Here is an 18,514-nt window from a genome sequence, read left to right on the forward strand (position 1 = left end):
CTTTTGCTCATAAGAAGCTAAGATTCTGTTATCTCTCAAATGATAAGCTGTCCAGGTGTTATCAAAATTTTTTTGATGTTGTGAAAAAAAATCGCCCGTAAGGGACTTGAACCCTTGACCACAGGATTAAAAGTCTCACGCTCTACCAACTGAGCTAACAACTTGCATGTGTGTAAATATAACTTCTCAATAGCTTTTAACAATTTCAAATTAACATGGGCTCTTATGGAGAGAAATCCGTTAATTTAAATAGCTAATGGGTGGTTTCTGGAAAACAGGGAAGGAGTTATCGGATCCAACTGAAATTTCGCGGATAAGCTCCTGGGCCGTAGGGGACCTTAACTTGTGAATTTCAGCCCGATCGGACAACGTTAAAAGGGGTGGGGGGGGGGGGGTTTAGAGGGTCGAAACTTTCGGGGGGTTAAGATTTTCCAACGAAACTTTCATGGGCACTTACTCGGAGAATTCCGCATCGAATGAGTCTTCGTACACCCAGATCCGATGTCGGATGTGACCTGTAGGCGTCTAGAAAAAAAAAGTGAATGAATTTTAAGTGGCTATGCGTGGTTTCTGGAAAACAGGGAAGGAGTTATCGGATCAAGCTGAAATTTCGCGGATAAGCTCCTGGGCCCTAGGGGACCTTAACTTATGAATTTCAGCCCGATCGGACAACGTTAAAGGGGGGCTTGGGTTGACAGGTCGAAACTTTCGGCCATATTTTCCCCATGAAGAAAAAGTTGGAGGGGGATGAAATTTTGCAGGTTTCTTAGTTGGAGCTCGGGCTACGAAATGCATCCCTCCCCATCCGTCTGCGACCACTGGAACCGAAGATCGCTTAACATTGTCGTGTGTCGCCTCTTTATAGAGGCACGAGTGTGCCTCCTTGATTTGAAATTTATAGAACAGACGACCGCTCATCTGCTTGCTCAAACCATAAGCAAGCAGCTTGAACTGGAGACTTTGAGTCTGAGTTTGAGTAAAGCCAAGTCGTCAGTTATAAACTGACCTGTTTTCTGGAAGTACTCTCAGAGTGGCTCTTTCGTCCATTTTGGCAACCCTGTACAATAAAGCCTGTGTTAAGCTGGAATTAGTTAGACCAGGAAATTGTTCTGTTGAAGCCTAGTTTATGGTTAAACAAAGTTCGTTTTTGACGTGAAATGGACCAAGAAAGGCTGCTGAACAAATTAAAGGTTTCGTTTGAAGTGTCACATCAATATAATCAAATTACTAGATAGAGTGAAACAAGCAACATTTTAAACTATTTATATAAAAAAACACAATGAAAGCATATAAAAAATCTAAAATTTGGATAATAAATTATGCTTCTTAAAAGTATATCCTTAAATTTTTGTCGCTTAAGTTTTATTAAAATATTGGCTTTAGAATACGAACTCGTACCATGTATTTGATGTTGATAATTTACGTTTTCCAACGGATACCTGAAGTCAATATTTCTAATTAGGTATTATACAGTTGGAGTCGATTGATTCGCGTTTATCACAGGAGAGTATACACACTATTTTCTTCTTTTTTGTACCTCTCGCCCAACAGGCTCTGCTGCTAGTTATTTCAATATTTGGGTGACCTGCCCAAGAAATAAAATATTTTGCAAACAAGCCGGCCCTATTTTTGTTAACATAATGGGCGTACGGCTTTCGAGAGTTTAGTTTTAAAGTGAGCTAAACCTTTTTTCTATCACAAAGACTATTAATTCATGGTACTGTAAATATACAAAAAGATTAATATTGATGTTGAGATAAATCTCAACATCAACCAAAAGCTGTGTTACTTGGTCTTGCAAACTTAAGGTTTGTTTTACCTATGAGATTGATAGTTTTGTGTCCAACCCACAGCTGTACCCTACACTAAAAGATAAAATTGTGAACTCATTCAAAGAATTATGATATTGCTCAAAATTTTTCCTAGAGAACGATTTAAAATCGTCTAAAGCATAGGAAAATTTCCCCTGTTGAAACATTTTCAAGCAATTTTGAATCGTAATTTTTTTACTTTTAATTTTTGTTACATAATGTTTTAAAATAAATTTTCATAGATGGACAAATCTGAATTTCAACTCTATCGAATGCTAGCAAGATTGTTGTCTTACATTGAAGAATTAAATAGGACTGCAAAAAAATACCATACCAAAAGCTTGCACAGGGGGCATAAACCTTAAAACCAATGGTATTTGGCGGTGTGTTAATTTTCACACTGCAAACACTAAATTATTTTTGGCTAACTAGAGAATTTTGCTTTATAAGTCCTGCCAAAGACATGAGTATATTGTTTATGTTTAGCCTTTCTTGTTCTTATTAGGTAAAACTAGTGTAATTGGCAAAACTATTTTAGTAATGAGCACTTGATCTCAGTGTCAGAAAAAATACAATTACGAAGCTTAAAAAATACTAAGAAACGCCAAATGCTAGATGGCGTTGGCGTTTTCTTTTTCCATCGACACTAGCGCCAGTTTCCACACTTATAAGTTATCTATACTCCTTTAAGTCCTCCTAGAAGAAGGAGTTATCCAACAAAGGAAATATCTATAAACTCCATATATACAGAACTAATTCCGCGTGGCTATGTTCTGCTTCAGCATACCATGGTACCTACGCCAGTGTATATAATGTTTAGAAATTTATATCCGTTAAAGTCAACGCTGGGTCCTCCGTTTAATTATCATTCCTTTTGCTATTTCAGAAAGTCACATCTAGCCCCATTTTTGCCTGGTCACCCCATAGTCACCCCCTTGCCAACTGAGAGCAGACCTTTTGGAGTTGTCAGCTCAGCCCAGTATGGATCTGCCTCCATTCTTCCTATTTCTTGGGCCTATATCAAGGTAAAATTTTTACAATGTAGTTAGCTTATCTAAAACATTGGATGGTAAATTAGAATCGAAATCACGAGGGGAATGTATTATCTTCAATCTAATATTGCTTTAAGTATTAAATTGGTAAAAATCAATAACAACGTGTTCTGGGTTATTAATAGCCTTGATGTTATTTTTAATAAAAAAATTGGCTTTTGCAATTATTTGGAATCAAACTTTACAATACAAACAGCGTTTGCAATCGTTGTTGCTGGACGCTGACTCTGGAAACTGGACGTCTAGTCTTGGCCAGTTGAAAATTTTCTGGAAACTGGAATCAGTTTTTAAAGATTTTATCAATCCCATCTCTTTAAATTAATATAATAACGTTGAAATTATCGAAATGAATGTATTTATTGAATTTAATGATTACCCGTCGAATTAACAAAAATAATAACGGAGCAATTAAAACAACAAAAGGAAAAAACTTAAGAAAAATCACAAAACACAACAAAAGAAAGGAGTCAACAAATAAACCAAACATTACATATAAATAAACAATATAACTAATAAAACAGATCATCCGGTTATCGTAGAAGTATTGTGCCACTGGTAATTATGAATCTTTGAATCATGATTTCGAATTTGCTTCTCAACTGCTGCACATGGTTCTGCGACCTTGTAATGTTTAATCAGTTTTGTATTTGTATTTCTACAAATTTGTATTTCTATTTCTATTTCTATTTCTATTTCTATTTCTACAAATTCGTATTTGTATTTCTGTATATTGTATTGTATTTTGTGTTTTGAGTCCACTGGGGGAAGATGAAATAGATACTTGGCAATATCTGCGTGATATAGTTGAGAAAATAGTTCTAGTGGATTTTAATAAATTGCTTTCTAATTTCTTTTCTTTCTTTTTTTAACGTAATTTCTTTTTTTAACGTTGACACATAGGTGCTTAGTCATTATATTCATATAATCATAACCAAAAGGCCCAAACTCTGAGATGTTTTTACACAAGACAATTTTTAAGCATAACTAACTTCTAAGCCCACGTTTAAAACACAATAAAACCAATAAATTGCCAAAGAAACAACGAGAGAAAAGTTTGCCAGTGAAATAAACAAGACAAGATGTTTGATCAGAGACCTCTACTAAGCCGTCATCACAGCGAAAAACATTTAAGAAAGTAAAAACTAATCTTGATAACAAAGAAGCTAAATATCTAGCAATAAGAGACAGAAGATAAAAATCCAACAGTTATAATCAATAGCGAAAGAAAAAAGAATCAAATAAATTTAATAAAAAGAAAATGTAACCACACTGTTACATGGGAAGTAAAATGATGACTCCATTTGAAATTTATAAGAAATGCAGTCAAAGTTTCGACAGAAACCGAACCATATCAATTACCTTTGATGCTACTAAGCTTCTACTTTTTTGATTGATTGATTTGACCCAGGCACGTAATCTAGTTTTTGTGTTCAGGGAGGAGAGGTAGTGTAAGAAATTTACAGCCCTTATATTTTATCACAGTTAAATGTACATATAGTTACACAAAATGTAAGCTGACGACGTAAGAAGTGCAAAAACATCTGGAAAATTTAGGTTCTTACCCCCCTCCTTTTTTTACAGGCTTGACATAACCTCCGTGAAGTTTTTTTCTTTTGATAAGCTATGTGCATATTCTCTTTCGATTAATTCATGATAAACGAGACATCTCGATCCTGTTACGTCATTGATAGGATTCGTTTCCAATCGAGCGTTCGACTGTGTGTTCTTCCTCTTTTATTCTGTTCTGTTTTCGCTTCTCATGTAAGAAGTTTGCTGTTCGATTTTTTTTTTTTCAATAACGATTGTAGACCCATCAGTTTGTTTTTCGATTTTATTTTATCTTTGCCTCTCGTGTAAGAGATTGGCTATTTAATATTTTTTTTTTTTTCAATTTCCATTACTTTCGCTTTTGTTTTGTAGCCATTATACTTGTCATGCAAGAGGTTTTCTTGTTGTTATTGGTTTTACGTTTTGTGATAAGATAGATATTTAATTTCAAAAAATGACTATCACATGTCCCCAAGGACCGAATTCGCATTTCGGAGTAATAAAACCATTAAAATAAAAAAAAATCACAAAAATTGCAGAGCAAATAAACAACTGGCTAAACAATGTCAAAAACAACAAAATCAGAAACGCAAAGCCATTCGTTAGTAAAAAAAAAAAAAAGTTGTTTTTTTCTCTGATTTTTATTTCTGGATAATTTGTTTTGTTGTTATCATGGTTAGTTTTTAAGCCTCTTTAATGTATTTATGTGATTTCACATTGATGAGGGTTTAGCATAGACCTTTCCCAAAATTTCTGCGTTTTGCCTTGTTTTATTTTCAGTCGCCAGAAATTTCCCTTTTTTGTCATTATTGTTATCATTAAGATTTACACATAACAAATTTAATCATTTTCATAAAAATTAGAATAGATAAATATTTGACAATGTGGAAGATGGATGGAATAATTTCAGAAAAACAATTTGTGAAGTTGCTGATGGTGTCCTAGGGAAGAGTGCTAAGACAGCAACTAGGAATATTAGTGAAAAAGCTTTAGGTTTAATAGAGAGTAGAAGGGGTTTGTATAAGAATTATCTGAGCGATAGGTCGTATGAAAACAAAAGGAATGTAAAGAAAGTGGAGAAAGCATTAAAATATGAACTAAAGAGATGTGAAATGGAGGCGGTGGATAAAATTGCTGAGGATCTGGAAGATGCGGCTAGACGGCATAATAGTAAAATATTATACTGGCATGTTAATAAATTGAAAGGGAGTAGCCGATCCGGACTAGTCCCAGTTAAAGATAGAAATGGGGCCACAATTAGTGATAAGGAAAAAGTTAAAGAAAGATGGGTGGAACATTTTGAGAATGTGCTAAACCGAGATACAGTTGCAGGAAAAGATATAGATGAAAATGAAAAAGTTTGTGATACCTTGGATGTGAAGGAAGATTTGTTTAGTGAGGAAGAATTAGCGACAGTACTAGAAGGATTAAAAAATAATAAGGCCCCAGGTGCTGATAGTATGATTAATGAGTTCCTTAAATATGGTGGCTCTGAGGTTAGGAATAAGCTACTGAAGATTATGAACATGATTTTTGAAAAAGGGGAAGTACCCAATGATTTTAGGAAAACCTTAATTAAACCACTGTATAAGAAAGGTGACAAGAGTGAATGTCGTAATTATCGAGGCATTAGTCTGGTCTCTGTAGGTAGCAAATTACTGAGTAATATGATACTTTTTAGACTGAGACATGCTGTAGACAAAGTTTTAAGGGAAGAACAATGCGGTTTTAGAAAAGGTAGAGGATGTGTCGACCATGTTTTCACTCTTAGGTTAATAATTGAGAAGTCCCTTCGTTGTCAAACACCTTTGGTCCTTAGTTTTATCGATTATGAGCAAGCTTTCGATTCTGTTGATAGAACAGCGTTAACAAAGGTCTTATCGTTATATGGTATACCAGAAAAATACATTAAAGTGATTTGCGCTATGTACGAGAATAATACTGCTGCGGTTAAGGTAGGAAATGAGGTTAGCAACTGGTTTTGTATTAAATCAGGAGTTAAGCAGGGTTGTGTTCTATCCCCCTTTATATGGATCATTTTGATGGACTTCGTCTTAAGGAGCACAGGAAAGGCAATTGGAGACCATGGAATCAAATGGGGAGGAAGAACGCTCCTAGACTTAGATTATGCTGATGATTTAAGCATATTAGATGAAAGTGTGAGCAAAATGAATGAATTTTTAGAGGTTTTACGAGTTCAGGGTGCTAAAATAGGCTTGAAAATTAATGTTAAGAAGACTAAGTCACTAAGGCTAGGAATAAGTGAAGATGAACAGGTGACCTTAGGTAACGAAAAGATTGATCAGGTTGGGAGCTTCAGTTACCTTGGTAGTATTATTAGTAAAGATGGTGGGAGCAGTGAAGATGTTAAAAGTAGAATAGCTAAAGCTCAGGGTGTTTTTTCACAGTTAAAAAAAGTTTGGAAGAATAGAAAGATAAGCCTACAAACCAAGATTAGAATATTGGAAGCTACAGTGATGACAGTGGTCAAATATGGCTCTGAAGCATGGACACTCCGAAAAGCAGATGAAAATTTACTAGATGTTTTCCAGAGAAATTGCCTACGGATTGTTCTGGGTACCCGGCTGACTGACCGTATTTCAAACAGTAGGTTGTACGAAAAGTGTGGTTCAATCCCGCTTTCTGGGGCTATAATGAAAGAAAGGTTGAGATGGCTAGGCCACGTTCTACGGATGAAGGATGACAGATTACCGAAGATTGTCCTTTTTGGTCAACCGTCTGGGGCTACACGGAAAGCAGGTTGTCCTTGTCTGGGTTGGGAGGATGTCATAAATAAGGATTTAAAGGAAATGGGAACTTCCTGGGAGGGTGTAAAGAGGGAGGCTTTAAATAGATTAGGTTGGAGGAGGAGCGTGCGTAACTGTGTTGGCCTCAGGCGGCTTGGTGCTGCAGTGAGTTATTAGTAGTAGTAGTAGTAGTATTTATTTATTTGGTGGGGTTTTTTCTTAAGTGCGTTTGATTAGTTTTCACTTAATAAGGGGGAGGGGTGGAGAGGGAGTATACAAAAGGGAGAATTGTAAACCCTGGATTAAGGATGTTTAACCATGGGGGTTATAATAACAACCTCTTTATGCTTCCCAACTTTTTAATTCCAAAAACGGGACCATAAAGTGCGCTTTTGTCCCTGCTTCTATTCTGAATTTAGACATGGCATAATTTGGTTTTGTTTTATTTTAATCTAATTTAATTTTGTATTTTACTACATACGTGTTTCAAAGACCATCGGAATCTTTAAAGATAGGAAACTCAATTGTTTCCGAATGAGAATCATTATGTGGGGTTTCCTATCAATTTCGCAGGTCTATTTATGCTGCTTTAGTTTTGCTCTGTAGCTCTTTACTGCTTATAGTGCTATTAATATAGGTGTTTGTACTGTTATAATTCAAATGGATAGTAATGGTTCTGGGCACTAATAGTTTTGGATTCTTATTAGCAACAGCAACAAAACGCCCGATTCACTAGTTTCCTATTTTATCTGATACACTAGTTGCCTATTTTATCTGATACAGTCTATAAGGTCCTATTATAACCATTTCAGAGCATAGTCTTGCCATCGGTGGCAATTCACAAAAATATAGGTGGGGGGCAAATATATTGTTCAAATTCGAGGTAGTGTGCAAGTTCATTGTTTCTCTAATTTTTCAATGAAAATACTTCTGAAATTTGTTTTCAAAATCTAGGGAGGGGGTGATCTAAGGAGAGGAAAATACCCCCTCTGCCGCCCAATTACCGCTCCTGAGCCTTGTCTTCCCAGAGCTAGTGGATTAGCTGTCAAACTTATCCAGATACTTACTCTACTCATTCTAGTTTGATTGATCCTATCTTATTTGATACAGCCTAAATGGCAACTGCAACCATTATAAAGCCAAGCCATGCGTTTCCAAAGCTAGAAGATTATTTGTCCTACTTATTTGGATGCCTATTCTCCGCTTTCTAGTTTAGGCATTCATCCAAATCAATTTTATTCGAAACGCTCCAATAGATTTCAGTTTTATTCCATAGATTCTACAAATGCCTGTTGTGACCATTTCAGAGTCTATCCCTGCGTTCTCAGAACTATAGGATTAGTTAACCCAATTACCCGGATACTTATTCTTCTCTTTCTAGTTTAAGGATATATCTAAAATTTAGATAATTTGTAGCAGTGATCCAGATTGTATATCAATATTAAATCTTGTCAGATTTTATCAGATCTTATCTAAGTCGTTTCTTAGGAAAATTTTCCTTTTAATAATCTTCAATCAATTTTTAGCGTTTTTTCAATGTATAAAAATCAAAATTAAATTTCAAGAATGACGGCTGGGTAATAGGAAAAGCTGAATATCAGCTGTCGAATGGTAGCAAAATGGTGCTTTACGTATTTTAGTCTGTTTGAATTCTGGCTGTGTATGGCTAGTTGAAAATGAAATCCTCTTTTCCAGGAACTTTCTCTGAGAGGTTTCTCAAAGAAATTTCTTTGAATACTCGCTTAAAAAATGAATAACAATATAATATGTATATATATTTTTCTTTTAAACCAGTACATGCATAAGATATGCCTAATTCAAGCATACATTTGGTCTGCCAGAATTCTTTGCTAAGTGGCATTATTAAATCATTCAGTACAGATTCGTTCACAGGGAAATGGGGCTTCAGATCAATGCCTTCTAAAATATCAAAAAACTTACTATTTTCTGCAGAATTTATTGAAAATTTCAATTAATTTGCCTTTTCTTCTGTCTTCTTGTAAGTTTCTGATTCGATCAATCTAAATCGGTGGTTCCAAGTTGATTTTGGGCCATGTCCCACCTAGGCATTTCTAAAATTCTAATGCCCCTCCCCCTTGTCATATTGAAATTTTGATATTCCAAATTCTATGTGTATTCACCTGAAGAATGAGGAAGCTTAAAAGGCCACGAGCTTGATTCTTTTTTGGGTAATCCTCTAGGCATATCTTATACCACTGAAAAATATTGTCTGTATAAAACACCTTTTATACAGTGTATAACGCCATTGCAATCCTGTCATGTATTTTTTTTCTTTAAAAGCATATGAATGTTATGTATATCACATGAATTTTTTTTTAAATTAAGGCTGTAAAGTATGGTTAGCCGAAGAGTGCACGTCCTGCCCATGACCCATCAAAATATTGCCATACGTTGGGAATCACGGATTCAGATATAAGAAACAGAGTATCATTACAGACGTTAAACTTTTTAAGCGTTGTGTTTATTTTTTCAGATGATGGGTGGTCGTAGTTTGACGCGTGCAACTCAAGTGGCTATTCTAAATGCAAATTACATGGCCAAAGTATTGAGCCAAGAGTACAAAATTCTTTACACAGGTTTTAGTGGATTAGTTGCTCATGAATTTATTCTTGATGTTCGAGACTTTAAGAAAACCGCCGGAATCGAAGCAGCCGATGTAGCTAAAAGGTTACTATTCAATATTTTCTTCTTTTTTTTACTCTGTAATGTAGTCAAGTGTGCAGGCGGGGTTTGTTTTCAGGGACTATTCCCCCTCTTCCTGCTAGAATATATGTTACCGTGAAAGTCTGAAATTGGCGAATGTAGACGTTCACTGGTGAATGTCCGAAATACTTTTTTTTTTCTCTTTGGATTTTGGTCAGCGTTGACAGTCAAATTTTCAGTTTTAGGTTTGATTGTTATATGCTAGATTAGGTTGAGTTTGATTGGCCTTTTAACTGATTTTGAGATTTATAACCTAATTTAGTATAACCCAACCTAGCCTCGCTTTAATTTTTATCATCAAAGCTTGTATAAAACTAAAAAAGATGATTCGCAAAGCTAACTGAATCCAAGCAGAGAAAAACGAATTTCGGACATTCACCGGTGAATGTCGACATTAAATATATATGTATATATATATATATATATATATATATATATATATATATATATATATATATATATATATATATATATATATATATATATATATATATATATATATATATATAGTATTACTACTACTACTACTACTACTACTACTGCTACTACTACTAACAACTCACCGCAGCAAGAAGTCGCCTGAGGTCAACACAGCTACGCACGCTCCTCCTTCATCCCAATCTATTCAAAGCCTTTCTCTTTACACCCTCCCAAGAAGTTCCCATTTCCTTTAAATCTTTCTTTATGACATCTTCCCACCCCAGACGAAGATGACCGGCTTTCCGTTTAGTCCTAGACGGTTGGCCGAAAAGGACAATATTCGGCAGTTTGTCATCTTTAATCCGCTTAACGTGCCCTAACCATCTCAACCTTTCTTTCATTATGGCAATAGAAAGCGGGATTGAATCACACTTTTTGTACAGCCTACTGTTTGAAATATGATCAGTCAGCCGGGTACCCAGAACGATCGGTAAGCAATTTCTCTGGAAAACATCTAGTAAATCTTCATCCGCTTTTTGTAGCGCCAATGCTTCAGAGCCATATTTGACAACTGTCATCACTGTACCCTCCAATATTCTAATCTTGGTTTGCAACGATTTTACCGACTTCTTTTTTTTACCGAGTAACCAAAATCATTGGGGGGTGTCCTCCTCTCCCACCCCCACCCCCCTACGTGACGGGCCTGGCTGCGGGGAATATGATTAACCTTATTTTAAAGTAAAACCAGCTCTATTTATCATCTTTTATCCACTAAGCCGTGTTCAGTATTCCTTGGGCTTCCGAGCACTCTATCGATAAACCAAGAAAAAAAAGACACACGTTTTGCATGCAATAATTATCTCTTATCTTTGAACGAGGAATGATTGTGTACGTAATACATATTTTCTCGAAACCGGCTTTATACTTTTTTTTTATGAAAATTGACGTACTAATATTTTCTGATGTGCAAAAACGATCTAGATTGGTAACGAACTTGGGAAAATTCGTTTCCCCCTCCCAGCGCCCTTAATATATTTTTCTTAAATCATCTGCAAACTGAAAGTAGAGACTGAACGACTGAAAAAAAGTCAAGTGAAGGTTAACAGTTGGACCAGTGTGAGTGAATATCAATCACGTCATTACAATTATTAGACGTTCCGACCTGAGTTAATGTTTTTTCGTGTATGGATCAAGGTATGGAGGGATTGCATTTCCGCTGAAGGAATAAGTCGGACACCGTTTTTATGTATAAGATTTACTTCACTAAGTGGCGCTCTGTACTCCTGGTACTTATTTATTAAATGCAAAAATCGAGTTCCGTATTTTTATTACGCAAGGAGATTTCTTTAATCGTTCAATATTGCATTAGGATACAGTATTTGTATTTATTCTGTTAATTTTATGAATATAAATCTTTGGCAATACACTGTTTGGTCCTTGAAAAAACTAATAAAAAAATATGGAAATAAAAATCGAATGGGTTTTGTTTTGGAATTTTAATAATAATCTTTTGTTAGACGTCCACTGTATTACATGTCAGTCTGAAAGCTTTATTTGGGTTTCAATTTTTTTTATAACCCCTTTAAGATTAATTCTTTTTTTTCATAATTCAGACTTATGGATTATGGTTTCCACGCCCCGACCATGTCTTGGCCCGTTGCTGGATGTTTAATGGTCGAACCTACCGAGTCTGAGGATAAGGCGGAAATGGACAGATACTGTGAAGCTTTGCTAAGTGAGTAATGCACACTTTTATTATGAGGCTTATAGAAGTGGCTCTAGTTAGTTGGCCAAGTAGGCTTAAGCCTACCAAAATATTTTTGGAAACTTGCGTGAATATTGTTGTGAGCTTGAAATAATTTCTGGAAAGTGCAAATTTTGAATTGGGACTGCCCAGAACGAAGCTGCTGTAGCTGCTCCTAGATGCCATTTTAGTAAGTGTTTGCTGCGGTTTTGCGGTCGTGTAAACAAATTCTGACTCCAATTTTTTTTTTAAAGTCTCAGATATATTCTCGGAAGTTCAGTTCAGACCTCAAAAAGGGGTGGGATGTAGAAATAACATTCGCCTGCATTTTTACCTTGAGTGACCTAATGCTGAAATGAGTTTTTGGTAGTAGTAATAGAATTCAGCCTCACCAGAAAAAGATAGCTTTGACTATTATTTCACCAAAATAGCTCTTCTCCGTAATGTTTGAGTAAGACAGATGTTCTTTGATTGCCCTTTGCTCCATAAGGGGCTAGAAACTGAAAGTCTTAGGAACCAACTGCATGGCCATTTGCGAAAATAGTTACCACCAACTTTCCTGAATACAAGTATTAGGCCATTGGCCATACCTTACTTTCTGTGGATGGTAATAGTGTAACTTGAGAAATCGTGTCTGTCGTATTGTGTTGACGACTCATGCCAATGCGACTCATTGAAGCCAGGGCTGTACAACAGACGGCCATTGGGCCAAGTTCGGCATGCTAGTTATCATGCTGTGACTGGCTTTATGAGAAAAGACACAATATTATTATTTATGGAAGAAGAACATTTTAGATTTTTCAGCTTAAAATTTACACGAATAGCATAACAAAATATTTCTTTGTAAAAGATAGAAGTTAACGCGCTCATTGACATATGTGAATACAGTCATCCTTATTTTTAGGGGGCGGGGGATACTACTACTACTACTGACAACTCACCGCAGCACCAAGCCGCCTGAGGCCAACACAGCTACGCACGCTCCTCTTCCACACAAATCTATTCAAGTCTTCCCTTTTCACACACTCTTAGGAAGTTCCTATTTTCCCTCAAATCTTTACTTACGACATTCCCTCACCCCATTCGGTGTCGACCTGCTTTTCGTTTGGCCCTAGATAGTTGGTCGATAAGGACAATCTATGGCAAAATGTCATTCTTCATCGGCAGATTTATTTCATTCTCGTCCTAGCCATCTCAACCTTTCTTTCATTATAGCTCTAGAAAGTAGGATTGAACCCCATTTTCCGTACAGATTACTGTTTGCTATACTTTCAGTCAGTCGGGTACTCAAAACGATCCGTAGGAAATTTCTTTGGAAAACATCTATCAAATCCTCCTCTGTTTTTCGGAGGTCTCACGCTTTAGAACCATACTTGACAAATGTCATCATTGTAGCTTCCAGTATTCAAATCTTGGCTTGCAGATGTATCTCCCCGTCCTTCCAAACTTTTTTGAACTATGAAAAAAACTACAGAAAAACATCTACAGAAAGAACTATGGACATAAAGTAATTATCCACTGCTTCGTTGTCTTTTTCGGGCAATTAGCTGTTTTCTTTTTATTTAAGCAGGGTTTTGATTTTTCCTGTTCTCGTTTGAGCTTCATTTGACGTTAATGATAATTTCAAAGATCAGGGTTTTCATTTGTCAACAATGAGACTCATGATTTTATCAGAAAAGTGCTATAAGAGGAAATTATTAAGTAAGTTCAGAAAAGCTTTCTCACGTATCACGTGAAGCATAACACGTGCCTTGCCGTGTGCCGGTGGAGCAGTCTTCGTTTTCTCACGAAAGAACATCCTTTGATTAGTTTTCGTTTGTTAGAGCACTTCATGTCACCTTTGCAGTCTATAGTTTTATTGAAGATTTTCTTACTGCGGAAGGTGAAAAATATAAAAGGACAATTTGGAGAGTCTGGCGCTAGCAAAACTTTTGAAGGTTTACGAAAACAAAAAGACCATTTGAAACAAATTAGCTGCGATGTTTTCCGAATCTTTTATTTATTTATTTTAACAAAACAACTTTGCGTTTGTTAGCAAAGGAGGAAAAAAACTGTTTCCACCCAGGATCGAACTGGGGACCTTCTGCGTGTTAGGCAGACGTGATAACCGCTACACCATGGAAACTTGAGAAAATTCATTTATTGAATTTAGAGAAAAACAAATGAAATTTTCCGAAATCGATCTTTCAATTTTTTGTCTTTTTTTAAAAATCTTAGCATGGCTTGGTTTACAACAAATAACTCTTGTACTAAATATATTCGTTTCAGAGGGATATTTAGGGAAGGGGAAAAAACCAGAAGCAAAGACGTTTATATGGCGTGGGAGGACAACTCCCGACAAAATAAAAAAAACACATATATGAAAATATGACACTGTTGATTATCCCCAAGATTAATAGGGATTATTGTAATTAAGGTATATACCTAGTGAAGGAACACCCTTTGTATTGCTTAATTCTATATATCTTTTGCATCATTTTTGAAGAATGTTGGTATTTGTGTTGATCTGCTGTATCTTTTTCGTCCTCCCAAGTGTTTTCTTTTCACAACTCTACTGATTATAAAAAGCAGGGGGGGGTACCTATTCCAGGGGGCTACCAACTCCAGCGGGTTGCATTTGGAAGAGGGATATGACCCTACTCGATATTTGAAAAACTATCTAAGATTTCATGCCTTTTGAGTAAATGTGATTAAAAAACGCGATTTTGTCGTCGTTTGGCTTATATTATAGTTCGTATAACTGTATGTCAATGTTGTCCGACAACCCCCGGCAGCTGAGGGGATTTTTTTGGTTCATAGTTAGGTAGGGCTTATGGGCCTTCCCACTTATGTTCTGCGTTATACCCGGGAGCATTGAATTAGTTTCTATTACATTCCAGTACCCTCCTACCCACTGATTACCTGTCTTGTAATAGCCCCCTCCTTTTCACTTGTTGACTGTGATTAATCTATGATGATTATTAGCTTTTACATTATTCTGATTTGTTTATAGGAATTCGAGGGGAGATTAGAGAGATAGAAGAGGGCAGAATGGACCCTAAAGTGAATCCATTGAAAATGGCCCCTCATAGTGCTGCAGCTGTAATGTCATCTTCCTGGGATAGATCCTACTCTAGAGAACTGGCTGCTTTCCCAGCTGTAAGTATAGCCTACTCTCTCTTGCTGAGATTATCATGCACTGGCTCTATGATAAATGCTGAGTGATGTCTGTCTCTCTCTGTACACACCTTAAGCTGTGGGTGTTCAACTCAAGCCATTGTTTTAATCAGTCTTGTCCAGACACTTACTGTTTTTTTTTTTCTTTTAATATGAATGTAGGGCTATGAAGGTCAAGTAGGCCTGTCACTCTGTTTTACGTAGGGCCCGAAAGAATGTTAACTTGGCTACGATTGGTGGATTATTTCTTGATTACTAATCATAGACCGTTTTATATACTTACATTAAGTAGCTTATGTTACGGGAATGCCAACGTGAAAACAATATTAGACTACGTACATGTTCCATAGCTTTTGTTAGATACATTATATGTAGCTAGTGGTCCAGGAATACATTGATCATTCAAGTCTAAGAAAGTCCAGGGTGAAACCTTTCGAATTCCTTTCTTACTTAAAATTCAGTTATCATTTTATTATATCGTGTCCTTTATTTCAGTCATTGTCATATCATTTATTGTCATTAATATTATTTACTTAAAAGCCAGTTACATAATTTATTTCAGTTTTTATCATATGTGTGCACACAGGTCTGACCCTTAGGAAGGATAAGAAGATTATCTGGGAGAGGCGCTTCAATATCCATATTTTTAAATCTGATATTTTTTTAATTTCCTATATAGCTAGCCAAAGAGCTTGTCGGAAGAAAGGGACAAAAAGGAAAAAAGCCATTGTATATACTCCTTTGTGAGGACCAGAGAACAAAATATTTTACTTCCTTCTCCTCAAGACTTTAAGTTTCCTTACCGCATCTTTAAAACATTCCTTGAAGTCTCAACTCGATCTCTCACCCATGAGGTAAAACAGGATATAATCTCTGGTGATGATTGGAAAACAACTGGATTCTGGTTGTAAAAGCACTCCGACGAAATATTGACTTCAGGTACAACATCGCGTGATTGGTAATGGTTAGATGCTAAGGGTACCAACAAATTATACAAACTAATAACATTGCAAATTTTTATTATGTTCTAATAATTAATTATGGAAAATAAATATTTTTTCTTTAGTTGAAGAATGTGTAGCAAAATATCTTTTTAAATGCATCTAATTTTATTGGTTTTTGTTTATTTAACAGTTTAGTTTAAGCACTATAAGTAAATATTTACAAATATTTTTTTCACCAGGAAATTCAAAATTCTTCACATAAGTTTATGACGTTTTGATTTCTTCCAATCCCAGTTGAATACGGTTTAAATCATGTATATAACCCTGATTCTCGAGCATGCATGTCCTGTGTGGGCCCACAAGTACTTAATTGTGCTTGAGAAGATGCACTGGCTCTTCAGCCAAATTCGGCACTTAGATTACGCTGGACCAAATTCTGCCCTGTCTTCGGTCTATTGTTGGGGGGTGGGTGATTTCCAACCATACTGTAACACGTTTGCTCCCTCCCTGCTTTGGGTATCCACCCATAGGCTCGAGGTGTTTCTCCATTGTGGCATGCCACAATTTAGTTTGACCTCCTTGCTTTTTATTCCACTGGAAAGGGGGCTTAAATTCGAAGGACTGGCGGGTCAGGTGCTGGCTTGGAAGCAGTATAACATACCCAAACCATCTGAGCCTTCTGCTTTTGATGATAGCGGATAATGATTTGAACATTCAGATTGCACGGTGGATTGCACATTCAGGTTTCACAGCAGCTTGCACATTCGCATTAGATGCTCGTTGTTTATTCTTTGGCTATGCTTGATGTGGCAAATGGCTCTTAGGTACTTCTGGCCAAGGATGTCGGGCAGACGTTCTTCTTCTGCCTTTAGCGTCAAGGTTTCGTGTCCATACAGCAAAATGGAGCGAATAAACGCAACATAGACTCGGAGTTTGGCCTTCTGGCTAATCTCTCTTCTGGACCATAATGCCTGTCATAGTTGGCCGAAAGTGGTCCATGCCTTACTTATTCTAGCCTTGATTTCCTTCGAAGTACCATCATTGAAATTAATCAGTGACTCGAGGTACTGGAATTCTTCTACCTGCTCAAGCTCTTGTCCATTTAAGGGGACTGTCGAATTTCTATCCGTAGAAAGAGTTGCTTGGTTTTGGGGACACTAATAGCCAGGCTTGTCAGGCTAGCACTGTTTGCCAGTATCTGCAACGTTTCCATGGCTTGGACGGTCAATTCAGCGAGAAGTGTACCATCGTCTGCGTATTCGGTGTCCCCTATCTCCTCATCACACGATTTCGTCTTTTGATTTCATAGAGTTCTTAATATCCAATCAATTATTTAGTTAAAGAGGAGCGGTAAAGCTGGGCAAACTTGTCACACGCCATAGGCAGTTTCAAAGAGCTCTGTAAGCTCCCCATACACGTGGATGTTGCTTCGTGTGTTTTCATAGTGGGCCTTCATACGGCTCACCAGCTTCGATGGGACTCTGTCTTATAACATGATTCTGGGATCTAGCATGATCCCGCCAGTGCATAATACGGACTGTCTGAACGAAGACCTGGAGATGATTCGGAAATAAGCTCTCAAGATTATACTGAACCAAAAGTATACCACACGAGAATTCTCTTGCTCTCCTTATAGTCCAAACCCTACATGATAGGAGTCTTCAATTAATGCGCAAGTCGAGAAAGTCCATCCTTTTCTCTGAAAGCCATCGTTCACTATCCCTCCACTTGCATCAGTCGGTGCCAACACTCGTTACAAAAACTGATTTGTGCCACCCAAATGCTGCAATATATTTTCCAAGATATAGCGGGGGCCAGGGGTGTGTGTGTGCTAATTTGGTCATTTTTCTCAAGGAAAACTCCCAAAAATAACAAACAATTTTCCAATGAAAATTTTATAAACAAGGTATTTTCAAAAAATATAGGGGGGGGGGGGAGAAGAGGCAAAAAAATCTTGAGACAAATACTTCCTTGACACCCGTAATTAAGTTCAACACGTTGAACTTAAAGCATTTTTTTAAACTGGACCAATTAAACAGCGAAGTATACAACGGCATCACATCAACTAGCACATATGCAAGACGGGGGCTTTCAGGCCCTTATCCCCTCCACTTGCATCAGTCGGTGCCAACACTCGTTACAAAAACTGATTTGTGCCACCCAAATGCTGCAATATATTTTCCAAGATATAGCGGGGGCCAGGGGTGTGTGTGTGCTAATTTGGTCATTTTTCTCAAGGAAAACTCCCAAAAATAACAAACAATTTTCCAATGAAAATTTTATAAACAAGGTATTTTCAAAAAATATAGGGGGGGGGAGAGGCAAAAAAATCTTGAGACAAATACTTCCTTGAAACCCGTAAGTAAGT

The 18,514-nt window shown here is 36.6% G+C and overlaps 1 protein-coding gene and 1 non-coding gene across 2 annotated transcripts in view; one reads left to right on the top strand and one right to left on the bottom strand.

The window, feature by feature from the left end:
• LOC136032855 (glycine dehydrogenase (decarboxylating), mitochondrial-like) overlaps window positions 1-18,514 on the top strand; it is a 109,433-nt gene that overhangs the window by 87,388 nt on the left and 3,531 nt on the right. The window contains exons 15-18 of the mRNA XM_065713266.1: window positions 2,698-2,836; window positions 9,653-9,846; window positions 11,916-12,037; window positions 15,039-15,184. Of these exons, the coding sequence (XP_065569338.1) occupies window positions 2,698-2,836; window positions 9,653-9,846; window positions 11,916-12,037; window positions 15,039-15,184 (601 nt within the window). The remainder of the gene's footprint in view (window positions 1-2,697; window positions 2,837-9,652; window positions 9,847-11,915; window positions 12,038-15,038; window positions 15,185-18,514) is intronic.
• On the bottom strand, window positions 14,099-14,171 carry Trnav-aac (transfer RNA valine (anticodon AAC)). Its single transcript has one exon. It is a non-coding gene; the product is annotated as a tRNA-Val (tRNA).

This window comes from Artemia franciscana, chromosome 11 (assembly GCF_032884065.1).
Source record: "Artemia franciscana chromosome 11, ASM3288406v1, whole genome shotgun sequence".
NCBI lineage: Eukaryota > Metazoa > Arthropoda > Branchiopoda > Anostraca > Artemiidae > Artemia > Artemia franciscana.